The sequence below is a fragment of the Dermacentor albipictus genome, chromosome 8, assembly GCF_038994185.2.
Source record: "Dermacentor albipictus isolate Rhodes 1998 colony chromosome 8, USDA_Dalb.pri_finalv2, whole genome shotgun sequence".
Classification (NCBI taxonomy): domain Eukaryota; kingdom Metazoa; phylum Arthropoda; class Arachnida; order Ixodida; family Ixodidae; genus Dermacentor; species Dermacentor albipictus.
This window is the reverse complement of record NC_091828.1, coordinates 71,106,080-71,123,865: the sequence shown is the minus strand read 5'-3', so window position 1 is coordinate 71,123,865 and position 17,786 is coordinate 71,106,080. Positions and strand designations below refer to the sequence as shown.

The window sequence follows — 17,786 nt, the reverse complement described above, 5'->3', positions numbered from 1 at the left end:
GCATCACTCCAAGAATACCATATGTGTGATTCATTGCTTCAACATTAATCACAATGATTCCCAGCTACTGTGCGCTTTCTCATATCGGTGCAGAATGCAAAAAAACACTCGTGTATCTTGATTTAAGGGCGCATTAAAAGAACCCCAGGTAGACATAATCTGGAGCCCACCACCATGATGTCCTATATAGCCCATGTGCCACTTTCAGAAGCTAAACAGCATACGAAGAGCGCACCAAAAAAAGACTGCCACTGTAGTCATTGTTATGTAAATGGCTCTCTTAATGAGTTTGACGAATATTGAAAAGCAGATTGGGGGAAAGAAACTTCAAAGACAGACTTGCTCATAGGATTGTGACAAAGTTGGATAAGACCAAAATACAATTTAGTATGAAGTTTGAGCGTCAGGGTAAAACAGGTGGAGAGTAGTAGTTTCACCTCTCTTTTTACAACCTAGAGTACAAAAAGGTTAGAGGAAATTGGTCTAGAATAAGACCAGCACTCTTGATGAAAGGCTTTAAAATTTGCGCACCTCATAAATGTACTGTTCTGAGCAATTCAAATTTGATAATAGGCCCGCATGGCGGCTGGTGCTTTTTGCCCCACCAGGGGGCACTGGTTGTATGCACCGAGCTGATGCATTGCGGTAAACGATGAAAGCAAGAGCTTGTGTGATGTATTGTAACTCCATTTGAATACGTGACTTGACTACGTGACTACGTGATTGTGACTGCGTGCTTACTGGTGGAGCAAAAAGCACTGACCGCACTGCAGGCCGATTTATCGTCTCTGAATTGCTGAGCACTGCATATTTGCTTCATTATTATTTCAGTTCTCGTTATAATGTAAAGGTTCAAGGATATAAATGAAAACCCGAAGCCATTACTCTGTAGTTATATGAACAAAAGAAACGCCAACAAGTGTGGCTGAATCTGGCAGCTGCCGGGCACAGATAAATGCGCCAACTATTTTCTTTTGATTGTCGTCGGCATATGCAACATCTGTTGGAAATGGAACCAGGTGCCCTGCAGCTGTGCCGCCTCAGTCCTGATGGCAAAAACATTCCTGATTGGTATATTGTGTGTGCAGCGGATGTGCAAGTTTAATTTTAGAACATAGAAAAATGTTCCCTATAGCATGTGATTCTGCAATCATATGCATCAAGAAAAACAAAGAAATGTCTTTTGTGATGGTTTTCATTTGCTGCATTTGAGACTGCGTCATATCTGTGCCCTTCCATTGCAATCGCTGGACTCCGTTTACTGTTGGCAACGAAAAGCCAACCAAAGCAAGGTAAATTTGAGCATGGACTTTATTTGTGGCAAAAGAAGATTTAACAAGTGGAACTGTCAAGAGATGTCTAGCAAGAGCTTACCAGCAGGTTATATTTGCTCTGCCGCAAACATAGTAATTGATGGCATTTAAATATGAGGGAGCACTGGATCTTAGCCGCCTTCCCATGTTCAAAAGCGGGAGCATTTGACAGCTAGATATATTCTGTAAGTATAATGCTCAAAATTTGTCACTCTATTGACAATATTAAATGTGTGGATTCTTATGAAAACGAGAATGCAATATATTCCAAACAGCAGAATTGTTTCAATATGTTGGCAAAGGCTTGCAATAAATATGTGGATGTGTGAGCACATACGCCTTGCCATTGTATGAATGAGAAGAAAAGGGTTAACCAAGTGGCCTGATTTATATTAATCATATCGTAAGAAGCCAACAAACACTGATACCAAGGACAACATAAGGGATATTATTTGTACTTAATGAATGCACTCTTTAGTGCATTTATTAAGTACAAGTAATTTTCTCTATGTTGTCCTTGGTGTCAGTGTTTGTTGGCTTCTTAATGACAAATTAGTGGAAACGAAAGTGGATGAAAAAACTACTTGCTGCAGGTGGGGAATGATCCCACGTCTTGGCATCTTATGAGTATGTTACCATCTGTCTGTCTACAGTATACGCGCAAAAAGTTTGAGCATGTGACGTCAAGTACTCCTTGAAGAGTAGACCTTTCTTGTTATTTTCCTTGTTTGACATGGCACTTATTTAACGGAGGTGTCTTATATGGTAGTGACATTGTTAATAAGTTGAACTTTGTTAAACTGATTTTATTCTAGCATAAACATAACAATTCATGATATGTACATAAAAAAAAAGTTATGCAGACCCAACGAACATGTTGGAATCAGTGTGAAGTGGTTAATTAGATGCTGTGTAAAACTAAATGGGATGTTTACAATTGTTTTTATTGACACCAATGCAATGTGTAATAGTACGCACTGTTTGTGTTTATGCACCGTCCAAGTCACAACCATAATATCATGCAATGTTTATACATCATTCACAAGCTATGCCGAAATGCAACCAGCAGTTCTTGTGAATCGATTGTCAGCCACGGCAGCCACGTTTCAGTGGGGGGGAAATGCAAAAAACGCTGGCAGACTGTGTTTGGGGTGAATTTCGAAGAACCCGAGGCAGTCAAGTTAATCCGTAGTCCAAACTACAGCATGCCTTGTAATTTAGACTGTGGTTTTGGAGCATAAAACCCCAATGATAGATTGAAGTTCATGCAAACACACTGTTATAAGTTGACGCAGTTATGCCACTAGGATAAAGGGTATGTTTATTGAGGGAACAACAGGGAATAGAGGCATATGTATGGAAAAGTATCACGCAAATAACAGTGGTGAGGTTCACTATTATTTGCCTATTTCATTCCCGTCCCTATGCCCCAATGGAAACCAGCACATGGACGGGCTCCATTTGGCAAAACAGCAGCCGCACCCATGGCCTGCATCATGTGGGAGGGTTCACAAGGCAAACTTCACCCCAAAACTGAAAATTCTGAGCTGTAACTGTTTTTGTGAGGCCAGCAGTAGGGACATTTGGCTCGCACTTTTTTGTAAAGTACAAGAAGAGAAGGTTCATCATCCTGTTTGGTTTAATCAAATTATGGACGTCGAAGCCTAAAGGACCTATGAATAGGCTGCAATATGCTACGAAAGGGAAAAATGTTGAACAAAGTTGGCGCGGGTTTGTTATGAATTCCTTTTTTTTTTCCTAATTGCTGTAAATTTACTGCATTTCCTGTTGAATCGAACTTCATCTCTTCGTTCTTGCTTTAAAGGGAAGCTACATTCTTTCTCTTCATTCTCAGTGGCTAATAGAGCCTGGGTGTGAGCTATAGTTGTATCATGTGTACTGTAAGCACAATCCACACCTTGCCATTATTTAAAGGGACGCTAAAATAAAGAAAACTAACTTGAGCTGCATTAGCTAATTATTTTTCTACAATACTGAAAAAGCCACTCTTACCTAGAGAAAAGGCTTGGTAAAGCCAGAAAAGAAACTCAAATGGTGTGACACCACATTTATGTTCCCGCAGCAGCTCACTGTGAGGTTGTAAATTTTGGAAGCTGTCATTCTTCCAAACAGTATCAACTTCATGTTAGTGTGATGCGGAAAGACACTTGTGAAAGAGCGATTGTCAAAAAAGCAGCATTTGTACCACGTTTACCAACCTCAGCTGCTTTCAAGCTGGAGGTAGCATTAGCATGACAGTTTTCATGGCATTTGCCTGCCGGTGCTTTGCCAACTCTGATGTTCCATAGAGCATTTGCCTTAGAAGCCAGATTTGAGTCATTAAATAGAAAAAATGCTTGTTAGAAAAATATGCTGATGTGTGTCTGTGAAAATACAACTTTAAGCCATAATAACTAGATGGCATACTGTAGAGGGCATGAAACTGCAGCTCGTGACCTGCGTACAAGTCTTGGTCACTTCATTGGCACCTCAAGGCTGGCTCATAGCAGGCGAACATTTTGATTCAAAATTGTCAAATGGCCCATAGAGCAAAAAAGCCGGCAGTATCTTTACCAGCGAACGAAAGGGCACCTAACTTCCCATGGCTCCGATGCCACATCACGAATGCACGGGGTGCGCTAATGACTCTGGCTTGAGCAGCATGTACTGCTATGGAGGCTAATACCCGTGCCACGCAGGCACAGAAATTGGTATTTAGATGGGAAGGCTTTAAGTTCCTGAATGAATTTTTTTTTCCACAGCGCTACCACACATCCAAATTTAATGACATTTTACCCAATGATGTCAAGAATAGCGTCTTCCAAATTGACCAATTTTAGGGTAATAATAAACAGATAAACATGCATTTATATGTTTAACCTGCTTTCAAGGCTAGCAAAATGTACAAGTAGGCATACTATGGTGCCACTAGCTTCAGTTTGTCTCTGTCTTTTACAACATTGCAACCGTCGAAGCACAATGGTGATGGCGATGAACTAGTCCTTGTTGTATACTTCTTGCCAACATATAACACGACTCCGCTTGCAGCAGCATCTCTTCTAATGTTGTTTTCTTTTTGCATTATATGGAACTTGATGTGCTTGTTTATGTGTGCGATATGGCTTAAACACCACAAAATTTTGTTTCTACCTATATAGGATGCTGTTTCAAATAGTTTAAGTAAACTGCACTGAGTAAGCTATGGTGTCGAGAGCACGCATTTCTCAGTTGAATGACTTCTGGCAAACGCTTTTGGTGACAAATAGCATTAATGCAAATCCCATTTGATTTGCCCATGTGGCGCTGCACAAATGAAATTGAACCTTAAGGCATTAGGAAGTTAATGCCATTTTGTGTGCCGGGGTATAAAGCATCTACACTATCAGCGGCGACAACCTCAGCAGTAGCGAAACATGGCCATCCAAGCCAGTACACCACAGACGTAAGGGAGTGGAAGAATGTAGCAAAATGAGGCAACAGGCCGGCAGCGCAATCCGCTGTCGTTGTCAACTCTCCCAATACACGGCAGGTAAAACGAGCATTAATGCAAACATTACTCGCCGCGCAAGCTCGAAGGACCGCTCAGGGATGTTCAGTTGGACATTAATGTTTTCGCATTCGCAACTCATAAGAAGTGCTTAGGTGTCCTTGGATTTATTTTGATTTTTCAATTCCATATAATATGCACAATATTGCGCTGTTTCTCAGCAGACTAGACAGTTCATAAACTTTGGCTTCAGTAATTGCAAATAGCTATTCTTGGCTTTCTCGAGTCAAGAATAGGCTTGTAAAGCTTGTAACATTAGTAAGGCTTGTAACATTAGTGCCTGGTATGGTTTTTAAGTTAGCTGGACTTTTTCTTAATAATTCCTGCCTATGTTAATCTCGTCAACACTAAAATTCTTTTTTTAACTTGAAGGGAGAAAGTAAGAGCAGAAATTTGGGCAACTTTCCATCAATGTTTTGTCAGTAAGCCTTATGCAAATGTTTCGTAAACTGTTCATTTGTTAGGGCCTCTATGAATGTGATGAAATGTATTTGTGAATTACTAAAGGCACTACAAGAGGCAGGTGCTTAACTTAGAAATGAAGAGGAACAAGTGCTGAAATAAACAATAAATGTACCATTCTACTTTTATGCTTTATGTCCATCTGTGTGGGGCTGTTGGTAGTGAATAGTTACTGCTTCTCCTTGTTAGCCATTCTACTATGTCAGCCACAAACTCTTTTAAATAGAATTGGGATCTCAGGGCGTCTACCAACCGGGAAAAGCGGGAATTCTCAGCGATTTTGAATAGTCTGCAAATACTCAGGGAAAAGTTGAGGAATATTTGCTTCTATCAGGGAAAATTAGTTTTAATTTTATTGAAAGGGAACGAAAGTCGCGGTAATGCTGGCTCGAGTTACAGAAAGGAATCATAACGAATCGTCGGCTGGAGGAGTTGCCGGTGCACAGTCAACGACCGATTTTCGGATGCCTGATAATTCGGACGGCTTCGCGTCACCATCACGTCAGCGTATCAGAACGTCTGAAACTTCGGACGCAAAAACCCTTCCTCGTCCGCTTTTCCGGAATTCTTTGCCGTAACCTCAGGTCCGAAACGGCATCAATTAAAGCCACCACCGCCTCTATTTTGATTACCGCGCCGCCTCGAATCGACGCTCTCGCACGCAGATCCGCTGGCAGCCGTAGCCACCACCGCGGCAACGTTACTCCTAGTTGCTTCGGCGTTCGTTATTAAGCTTCTTGCATTTATGTACCGTGTTTTTCATTGAAAGAATTCGCCGCTGTCGGCAATGGCAGCTACTCCGCCTTTGTGGTCCTCGGGATTGGCTTCGAAGCTCGGAATGCACGACACGTTGCTTAAAGCCGGCTTCCGACGGTCAGCTTCACCTCGATATAGTACTGTTACGCGGTGAAGCATACGCGAACGTATTACGGTGAAGCATAACAAGCGTGGGAAGGGGCAATTGTTACGGGACACAGTGTGCATTCCTTTATTATGCACACGTGCACCCCCGCCAACTCCTGTCACAGTACGAGTACCAATATGCTGAATGAGTGTACTGGCAGGCGTTCAGAGCTTTTTCGTATGTGGCTGTGGCGATTTGAGTCCTTAAGGGCAGTAAAGACATGCATAAATTTTTTTCGAACTGCCCGATTTTTCGGACGTTTTCGCGACCCCTAGGGAGTCTGAAAAATTGGACGTTGACTGTACAGCTGCCCAAGAGGATGCTTCAAATCGTCCGTGGGGCAAACGAGTGTTGGAAGGAGGATGGGATCAGAAAGGACCTATGTATGCTTTGAGGAATGAACGGGAAAGGAAGTGTGCCACTGCTTTTTTGAAGAAGCTTGAACTCAAAAAACAGTGTTGGCTGACGCCGATATTCAGGTGTTCTTCACCCAAACCAAAAATAAACTCTTTAAAGCGGCGAAACGCACCACAGAGGCATTGTGCACAGGCTGAGAGTATGTCAGGACAGTTGAGGTTGACTTGCCAGCTGTTCAGAGAGAATCTCACTTGTGACAAAGTTTGGGCCTCATACCAATAAGCTTGCTATCAGTTGATAGAAGTAGCTCATATTCGAAAATATTTGCTTCCATATGCGTCTCCTTTTATTCGTAATTGAGAATGTTAGACTCTATTTGTGATGGGTTTTGCCATTTTTAATAGATATTTTATTCTCTCTGTTCATTTTACTAACTGCACCCTCCTGTTTTCTTTTTGAATAAAATAAACACTACTCCTTACTATTCAAACTGGGTTAATTTCTTTTTTGTTGTTTAACATGCTCACTACAGAGTGACAGCATTGGGCAACATGGGTTCAGCCTGTCTTGACATAAAACAAAGTTCGGTGTCCTTAGGGAATTTTTCAAAGGCACTCAGAGAAAATGTGGAAAACTCAGGGAATTTGGACATCTCATCTTGGTAGACATCCTGGTTAGATGGTAAATATTCATATTGGTGAACAGAATGAGGTTTGAAGCAGTACAGACAAATGAAATTAAGTGAGCTGGAGATGTGCATGTTCTGTGCACTTTTATGAATACTTGTTATGAATACTTGTTTTTAATTTCCCATTCTCGCATAAGATATATCCTCTTAGTTTCTGCATTTTCATGTTTGTGTGGTGATGGGGGTAATGAATTGTTACTGCTTCTCGTATTTGCCACCATAATGTATAATCCTCACATGCTTTAGTAGAATTGAATCGAATGGAATCTAGTGATTTATGCTGGTGCGTGTTCCGATTCAAAAAGCGTAGGCACATCGCCTATTTCAAATGCGAGCAGTTGACTGAGAGGAAGTTGACGGGGCATGTACATTTCCTTTCCACTTCCTTTTCATCTGTCCTTGTTGCTTTGAATGCTTTTTTCTAGTGTGAGCACATTGACTTCACCCGGAGTTTTGAACTTGCCTGTGGCTCTGTCGATTATAAACCTTTAAAGGCTGACTGCAGTGAAATGCAACTTTGCCTAAATTAATTTTAAATTAGTATGGTTTGCACTAATGAAGCAATCTGGGCAAAGCTTCAGCGTTGTTAACTGTCTAATTTTCTCATTAGTGGCCCTTAAGCAGCACCTAAGCAGTTGACATGTAGGCCTGGTGGTTAGCGGATATGATCTAAATTCCAGCATGTCCTCTAGCCTCCAAGATTTTTCAGTGTGCCATGGGCAGTGCCTAATCTCAAAGGCCATCCCAAGGAGATGCATGTTCTGGGTCATTCATCACTTCCAGAAAGCAATAATGGCACCATTTTTTTTTTCTTCTACGTTTCAGTGTCAAATAGGTCTATATTTGATGGCTTGTTCGTGATGCATCCATTGTACATTATCTGCAACCAGGCTTCTTACAAGGTCCAGTGTTTCAATGCAGTTGGTATTTTTAATACATTGCCTTATCTTTTGTGTAATGTGTTCCTCTGTCTCTCTGTAATGATACCTTCAGAATGGCAATGCAAAAGCAGCAGCTGCCGGGGGCTGCCCCGCCTCGCAAGGAAGTGCGTCTGGCCCGGTGGTACTTCGGGGGTCTGGCAGGATCGATGGCTGCCTGCTTCACACATCCCCTTGACCTGCTCAAGGTTTGTCACGGTGATTGTCGAGCCAGCCCATTCAACACCGACAATGCATTGTTCCTCAAAGGGTTGCTAACATGTACTTTGGATGTTGTAGAATCTCAACCACAAGCTTCTCACATGGATGAGGGTTACACTTAACAGGCATGATCATATTTAGCCCTTTGAGGGTCGACTTTTTTCGACATATGCGACTGCCCAGGGTCGATTTCTTTTATTGCAGATTCCGATTCTTCTTAGGGACTTATTTCGAAAAACATTTACCCTAATTTTTCTAGGGTGACCGTAAAGTGAGCAAAAAAAGTATTTTGCGTTGGTATATATGCACTCTTCATTCATGAATAACAACAATAAAAAAGGAAATAAACTTATCAGAATTAAAGATTTGATGCATTTTTATGCACATAGTTAAAGGCTTTAAAAATCCGTACACGAGAATATTTCGCAAGCCTCAAATGTTCCTGCTATTATACTAATATGTACGTCCATAGCGTAATCAAACTGCATAGGTGTGCGCACTCAAGAAAACTGTTTGGGTGTGTGCCCACCAAAAAAAGCAACAGGTGTGACAAACTTCTGCTAATCTTCATCTTATTGCCAACCAGCTAGGGCAGTTAGTTTTCACGAGTCTTAAAAAAAAAGAAAAGAAACGAAAACGCATGCACGGCGGCATCGTTCCTATGCGCACTCCTGTGAGCACTGAACTAGCGAGAAACAAGTGGTCGCCCTTTGAGCGATTAGGAACGAGATAGCGATCAGTTTCGAAAGCGCAAAAAGCCGAAACCACTTGTGAAACAAAATCCAAATGTCTGCCCGCCCGCGCGCACGCCATTGTGCGAGCGGTAGGATATAGACGCGCGGGAGCAAACTAGCGCTAAAACAAACCATGCAACGAAAACCGAGAGAGGGAGGCGTGCGAAAAAAATTCCCTGTATCCCCACATAGAGGCAGCACATGACATAAAAGAAAAAGTTAAGAAGTCGGCGCACTTTTTAAATGTACAGATGGCGCCGTAAATATAAGGCATCGACCATGTTCGAACTTGTTCGTATCTGTGTTATCTGTGTTAGAAGCGGGTGTAAAAAGTATGATAATTAGATTTTCCGTTGCTCTCCATGTGCCTTGCAAACAATTCTTCCCCCAAAAATGAAAAGGAGAGAGAAAAAGTGTGATTGTTGGGAAACACATGTAAGATATATTATTTTTTATCTGAAATCTGGTGCTGAAATGCCAGACTGCGAAAGGCTTTCTGAGCGACTGGGCATGTACACTACCTGCACCCTATCTTGGAGGTAATCTCTGGCAGATGCAAAGCTGGGATGAGCCAAGATGGCTGGTGGCTACATGTGCGCTGAGCTTCTAGGTGCATTGTGCTAGAGGTCATGTAATCTCAACTTTTGGAGATTCATTGAAGCATGATATAGCAGAACTGTTTGCTGCCCCCTGTTTGCGTTCTTCATCTTGCCAGTGTTGTGTCAGCGAGTGTTTGCGGTCATTGAGTGAGATGCGCTCACGCTTGCCTGTGTGCACATAGCACCATGCTTGTTAATTTAATTAATGAGCGAATGTCTACTGCAACTTATATTTCCAGTAAAACTACGAAGCTTACTTTTTGCGGTTATCTAATACTTTGCTATCGCTGTCAGTGCTCTGCCTTTTGGCTGAAATGTGACTTCTATCATTACTTGAGGTGAAAATAACTTAAAAGAAAAGTCATGCTCTAGTAACACAGGTAAATTAAGTGACACTTTGAGCAAGTTCACTTTGATGCATCGAGTTTCAATTTGGTGGGGCACAGCTCTGTAGGAAGGGAAAGTGCAATTTTTTGTTCAAAGCAGTGTCAGTCTGTAAATCATTAGGCCCTTCAGTCATGGCGTACATGTTTTTTGATGCGACTTACTTTTGCCATTTGTGCACAGTGGCTGCAAGGAATAGGCAGTGAACATAAGCTTTCAGGAAGTTGAACACTATGCTTTCCTAAAGTACATTCATTTTACTCCCGAGTCAAATATATCACTTGAGACTACCGCTTTGGTGAAGGCGTTTGACGGAACATTTGAAGTGGGGCATTTAAGGAGTAATTGCGAGATATCTTTCTTTTCCCTTGTGATGCTTGCTGCGAATAATTAATGTGCACATGTAATTCAAGTGGGCGATTCAATATTTTCAATGAGGAAACTAGCATGACTGACTGCAGAATAAATGAATATTTAATTACTGTATAATTATGATGGGTCACTATATAAAATGCACAACGTCATTCTCCCATCTTCACTTGCTTTCTGTGGAGTCTCCAACGCCTTGCCGTAAGATTGTGTAAATTTCACACATTTATCAACAGTAGATCGTGATTTGTGACTGCAGAGCTTAGGCATATTATAATTTGTCATTTGTGGAGAATGTTTGCAAAATAATGCTGTGTTATTGTCAAGCACAGTGTTTTTAATAGTTGTCACAGGCCAAGACCACTTTGCATCGAAGATGAACAGAGCTAGAATGGCGTTTTCCATCGCAGATGGCACGGTGACATTTAGTTTGAATTCACAAAAACAGCGGTTTAAAAATTAGTGTCGGCCCTACATGTAATAGTATTTTAATCATTTTATAAGCACTGCTGTTGATGCTACACACTTGCATGTATCGTAGTTCAACTAATGCACTTAATGCACTCACTAAGAGTGACACCAAATTTGCCCATCTGGCTGAGGTATCAGAGGTACCAAAAGTAGCAGCCAACTGCCTTCAGAAATGGAGGGAATAGAAAGGGCAGAAGAGAGGAAGACAAAGGAATCAGGGAGGATAGAAAAAGGACAATAAAGGAACATTCCAGTAAGTCCACTAGGGTGACTAAAGAAGTACTGAATGAGCTAGCGCTCAACAAAGGTCTGTTACCATCAGCAGGGTACACAGCACTGTAGTAAGAGCATGAATTTACTAATGTATGCACATTCACCCCCCCCCCCCCCTTGTAGGTGCATTTGCAGACACAGTCGGTGGGGCGCGTCAGCCTGGTGGACAGCACAATGACGATCGTCCGTCACCAGGGTGTCCTGGCCATGTACAATGGGCTCAGCGCGTCCATACTGCGGCAGGTTCGTTGTTGTAACGACCCTTTAATACCACCTTAATGGAATTGTAGTCCATATAAAATTTTCACGAGGTGTAAGCACCTAGGCATTTGTAGCTGCGCCTGAACATTTTATTTTGGTTTAGATGTGCTGTGTGTTGAAGTAATTTCAAACTGTCGCATAATGTGCAGACAGCGGCGGTGCACTGACAGTATGCAGCCATCTTTGTTTTCTGCAAAATACATGTGGAGTCGATGGATAAAATAGGGCAGGCAAAAGGCATGAGAATTTTTCCTGACAGCATGTGTGTATATATAATATGGCATTCTCCATGCAGTATATATCTGGCCCTTACCCTGCCTATTAGACACACAGGACTTACCAGTGTTTTCCAAATTGAGAAAGACTTTAATGTTCCGTGTTTTCGTTACCTTGGTTACAAGTGCTTGTGAACCTAGTTTGATATTTGTTTAATGCAAAGCACGTTAAATGGTATCACCGAAAATATTATTGTTGTGTCGGCAGCGGCAGGCAAGCGGGGGGCCCCGACCAGCGAACGCCCGGCTAACGCCGGCGCAGTAAAGGAGACGCGGAGCGAACTGCTCCCGTTGAAAACCGGAACGAAGACTCCGCCGACCGGCGGCTGTTTATTGCTTATAAAGGGTTCACACGCCAGATGACACCTCCCAATTGGTCCAATGCTCGTCACATGACAGAAGGGGGGTACGCCATCTAGCTAAACAACTGCAAAACATACATGTGCGATGACACATAGATCTGACAGGGGGCGACACTATACTACATCATCCCCCCCTGGAAACAAAGTAACATAAAGTGAAACGCGCACACACGACGCGCACTTAAGTCCAAAGGCGATTTCAGTTCGTTCCCCCCATGTTCACACACGCGCGCCAGTTGCACACAAAGCACGCACTTTAGTCCACAACAAATTCAATCCGTCCCCGCCCAAGTTCACGTACACGCGCACCAGTCTTGGGCACCAAAACACAGGCAGTCACTCAAACAAAGTCGGACAAGGAACACGGCACAAAACTCACTGCACCGCAACAAGGAGCACTTTATACCTGTGTTAATGAAACATGTGGACTGTCTCCTAAATGTCGCAGCAAGGCCCCTAGCCGTGGCATTTCGAAGACGGCAATGCGCTCTACACTACATAAACAAAATCATCGAGCCACGGAGGCCGTTGTCTGTCACGATGAGGACGCGTGCGGTCCAGAAGAACTTTGGGGGTTGCGACGCGTAGCGGTCGACTTTAAAGACCCAGTCGTCCCACTATTTCCCTCCCGCTGGTTGGAAAACTGAATGTGGTTGTCGCTCAAAGCTGGAGAGGGTTGCCCAGGAAGCTCCTCTCGACGTCCCAACAAGTCCTGGGAGGCTACCGATTCTACGGAATCGGAGACGACTGCTGACCGTGCAGACCCGGAAGTGATAGAGTCAGACGAACTACTTAGCTGATGCTTATGAGAAGACGATGTCACTACAGACGAGTCATCGGAATGACTATCGAGGTTTGAATACGAGTACAAAAAATCTTTGTCACTTGTACACAATGTACTACCTGTTGGGTCCTTTATCACTAGGGTTAACTTAGACACATGCCACGTCTTCCCATCACTGAGTAGAAAAGTAGATGGTCCTATCTGGGCCTTGACCTTACGAGGTTTACTGTACTTAAAAAATCCTTTCCTCTTAAATCTTATTCTGACGGTGTCGCCCACCTTGATACGAGTTGCCTGAGCACCTCTACATTTGTCTACGTACTGTTTAGTCTGCCACTGTTTCTGCAAGACCCTTTCTTGAACGTGAGGCACAAGACTGTCCTGTTCCCGTGAATCTACACAGAGCCACATGGTTCCATCCTTCTTGTGCACCACCACGAGTGGAGACACCCACTCAGAAGCGTCGACGCGCTCGATGACGTCGCAGTCCTCGAGACGTCGCAATTCATTTGTGACCTAGTCACGGAGAGCCAGGGGTAGTCGGCGCAACCTTGAAGATACTGGTTTCGCATCTTGCTGCCAATGAATTCGGTGCACAAAGTTGTTGACGAGACCCAACTCGTCACTGGAAAGGTGATCAAAACCCGGAGGCACACCTGTGGGGCTCTGTACTGAAGGAAGTGATGGTAGACGACATGTCAGCGACGTACCGTCAATCTGTATGCCCAAGCGTTGGATGGCGTCTAAACCCAGCAGTGATGTTCCTGTAGTCGTTACGTGGAACGTGACGGAGCATGACCTTTGAAAAAACTGGACAGTGGCTTGAAACAGGCCTTGAATGTCGATGCGTTGCTTGGAAAAATTTTTCAAGTCCACTGTTGTTTGTGACAGTCTGGGCTGTCGACCAAAGTGCTTTCCAAAATCTTTGGCCGTCATCAATGAGACAGACGCTCTTGTATCCACCGGCAGTCGCATGGAGACGCCGTTAACTACGACCGGAACTTCCAAATCTTTAGTTTCAAAAGCGCTTACCATCAAGACAGACGCGGACGGCTGCCCTGCGGAAGTTGAAGACAGCGTCTCTGCGGAAGAGACGTGTTGAACAATACGGGTTTTTCGGCATACGGATGCAAAATGGCCCGACGTGTGGCAGGCGTTGCACCGCCGGTTCCTTGCTGGACAATTCCTGTCCGTTGCAATATGTTCCGTGCTGCCACACCGGTCGCATGCACCACGGTTCCCGGAGGAGCCACGTGCGAAATGTCGGCCCTCTTGGCGGTTTCTCGGAAGAAGTCGGCCATCTTCATGGCCTCCCGGACTACGTCGGCCATCTTGGCTCGTCGACGGAACGCGAAGTTGCGATGCCTCGATTCTTCGCACATTTTCGGAGCCGAACGCGCGGTTCGCTCGATGCAAGGCTTCTAACGAGCGTCCAATTTCTTCTGCCTTGTCCAGGGACAGGGTTTCGCCATAAGCCAGCAACTTTTCGCGAACGCTGGCGTTCGCTACCCCATGTATGATTTGGTCTCGGACGCGCTCGTCATAGCTTGTGCCGAAGTTGCACTGTACCGCCTTCTCCTTCAATGCGGTCACGAATTCCAGGAATCCTTCTCCTTCAAACTGCTTTCGGCTGGTGAATTCGTGCCGTTCCGCCAGGAAATTTGTTGACGCGGCGAACAGCCGGTCAAGCCGCTGCAAGAGTCTCGGAAACTCTGACGCTGGCGGGACCGCATCAGTTGACGTTGACGCTGCGCCGGTCGACTGCCTTGCTGCTTCGCTTGAAGCTGACGCTGCGCTGGTTAACTGCCTTGCTGCTTCCTGCTCCTCGGCTGCGAAGTGCTTCCGTTGTCCCTCACACCCAAGAGCGCTGACGAGCGCAGACGCTCGCCGTGCGTCCGTCCAGTCGCCGCCGCCGGCCGCTTCGAGGTGGGCCTGAAAAATTTTTTTCCAGCGGTACCAGGGAATTAACGGAGGGCCGGGCACTTCAAGAAAAACGGGAAGGTTCGCCGTAAATGCCATGCCGGGTAGCGTGCAGGAGGCAGTGCAGGAGGCAAGCCGGAGCTCGCCGCAGGAATGGGCCACGGAAGAGCAAGGGGGCGAGTAGGCCTAGGCTCGGAAGCCTCGCGACGCCAAGTGCGTCGGTGGCGTTTGCCGGCCGTGCAGACACAGGAAGGGACGCTTCACTCACGAAGCTCGTTCGTTTCCCGGGGCTTCGGTCGGAACCGTTGCGGGAATCCCATCCTCGTCGCCAATGATGTTGTGTCGGCAGCGGCAGGCAAGCGGGGGGCCCCGACCAGCGAACGCCCGGCTAACGCCGGCGCAGTAAAGGAGACGCGGAGCGAACTGCTCCCGTTGAAAACCGGAACGAAGACTCCGCCGACCGGCGGCTGTTTATTGCTTATAAAGGGTTCACACGCCAGATGACACCTCCCAATTGGTCCAATGCTCGTCACATGACAGAAGGGGGGTACGCCATCTAGCTAAACAACTGCAAAACATACATGTGCGATGACACATAGATCTGACAGGGGGCGACACTATACTACAATTATTTGCTGTCTGATTCTTATTTTGCGAAAAAGCATTGAGAATTCGCCTGTAATCATCGATAACAGCGCAACTAAGCAAGCTGTGCCTCACTGTCATCTATAGCAGAACCTCGGTATGTATCCTGAATAATAGTGTCTGGCTAAAAATAGAGATCACTGTTAACTCGTCGCGAGGTTCCAGGCACAATTGTTGTCATGCTGCAGTTGACCTACTCAACGACACGGTTCGGCATGTACGAGGTCATTCGGCAGTACCTGGTTAAACCGGGCGAGAACATGAAGTTCTACCAGAAGATCTCCGTTGCTGGTGTTGCGGGCGCCACTGGCGGCTTTGTCGGTACTCCTGCTGACATGGTGAACGTCAGGTGAGAAAGCATTAGCCATTAGGCAATTTCACTACAGTGTTTTGGCTGTTTACATAGGTGCACACAAAATGGCTAAGGCCTCACTCTACACATGTCCTTGATGAGAATTTCAGTACAGTGTTTCACATGGAAAATGGATGGCCAACGTCCAGTGCTGTGGCGCCATCTGGTATATAGAAATCAAGGCACTTTTGCGGCAATAGTGGAATCTTTTGTTGGGCCTGCAGCCTCAGGACAGCTGCAAATGTTGCCAATACTTTGTTCTCAGAAAAATGGCACTTAGCAAAAGCTGATTTTACCATTTATGTTTTGCTGTCGCAGCACAGAACAACTAACAAGGCTGGATTTGGGTTGAGGCAGATGGCTTTGGCGCCGTCATATTGTTACACTAGCCGCAGTAACCACTTAAAACTCGCAAGCTAAATCTAAGTGATCGTATGTGTACGTGACCTACAGCACTCTTCATAGCTTTCTGTGCATTTGCATTTTGAACTTGTGACTTTATAACATGCACAAGGGCTTTGCGTACACCACAATAAAACTGCTTAGTACCTACTGGAGGGGCTTATAGGTTGTGGTACATTCTATGGTTGAGCAGAGGGCACATGTTCGATTCCCAGCTCTGACGACTGCATTGCAGTGGGGTTGGAATGGGAACATGCCTGTGCACTGAAGTTTCAGCAGTTGTTGATGCACGGAATTAGTTCAAACTAGCATATTTTCATTTCAAGGCTCTGTTTACATTTCTCTGTCAGAGAAATAAATGTCCGTTGTTAACAGAGAAAAGGAAGGCCAAACTTTCCATTCCGCACCCAACCAAGTCATCAACATTGCTGGTGTAACTTCGCACATATGGTGATATTTTCACATAGCTGCACTCTTTTTTACGCAGCAAAAGATCATGAGCCACTCTGTTAAGTCTTTGTTTACTTCTGAATGCAGTATATTGTGAGTGGACATTATCGTAAGAGCAATTAGAGGCTGTAAAAGTTTATGGCTTCATGGGAAGCTAGTCAATGTGAAAGTTTCGAGATTGCATTAACACTGTTCATTTGTTTATGCGTGTGTCTTTCTATCCACACGTTTATCCTCATAAGCTCACATCCATGAGTGGTGTGGCTCCACTATTAAAAAGCTCAGCCTCTTAGTTGCCACAAATGCTGCTGTGCAGTGCTTTGCGACACTTGTGGGGTAAGGAGACTCGCAGAAATCACACTAGTCGATAAGACGCACAAACGAAAATTTCGGGGGGAAATGGGGTCTTCTGCAATGTAAAATATGAGATCTCTGCCATCTTGGAAAAAGCAGTTTGAGTGAGGCAGTATACTGTATTTACTTGCATAATGATTGCATAATGATTGCACTCTCGTAATGTCTTTCCCATGTAATGATCGCACCATGAACATGCCACAGCGATATGTCGTCTGCCAAGTCTAGCTAACGATGATCGAGCTTACCATCTGTTGAATGCTGTCGAATGCTATGCAAACGACTCTTCAAGACATACCAAGGGGTCTGCACGCACCAAACATTCTTATTAAGCAGATGCCCCAATTTATTCATTTTATTCCTTTCATCACTTTCCACACTTCCATGAAGAAAAAAGCTACAACCAAACTTGCCTTGGCTTTATTATTTGTAGGCTTTATAATGGTTGTGATCACCAAAAACAACAAAAAAGGGCGCCTATCGATTCTTCTCATTTGCACTCGTGGGCACGCAACAAATTGCGAGCGGCAACGATAGTAGCCATGCTTACACTGATACATTAGAAGTGTACCCTATTCATGTGCCGTCACTTCTAACACAGCTAAGATATTCGTCCTCACTTGGTGGAAACGTGCCATGTCAGGATAGTAGTGAAGACAAATGCCGCAGTTTCCGCAGCATACCCGCCATGTGTTTCTATGTCACTGGCAGCTAAGCACACCCATCTCTGTTTCTGTCCCC

General features: G+C 44.6%; 1 protein-coding gene across 5 annotated transcripts in view; it reads left to right on the top strand.

Annotated features, from left to right (window-relative positions):
- The window catches only part of Dic1 (Dicarboxylate carrier 1), a 54,506-nt gene that overhangs the window by 7,148 nt on the left and 29,572 nt on the right, over positions 1–17,786 (top strand). For all 5 annotated transcript variants that reach the window (XM_065455628.1, XM_065455636.1, XM_065455644.1 and 2 more), the window contains exons 2-4: positions 8,265–8,397; positions 11,364–11,483; positions 15,676–15,836. In XM_065455628.1, the coding sequence (XP_065311700.1) occupies positions 8,266–8,397; positions 11,364–11,483; positions 15,676–15,836 (413 nt within the window). In that variant the 5' untranslated portion in view covers position 8,265. The remainder of the gene's footprint in view (positions 1–8,264; positions 8,398–11,363; positions 11,484–15,675; positions 15,837–17,786) is intronic.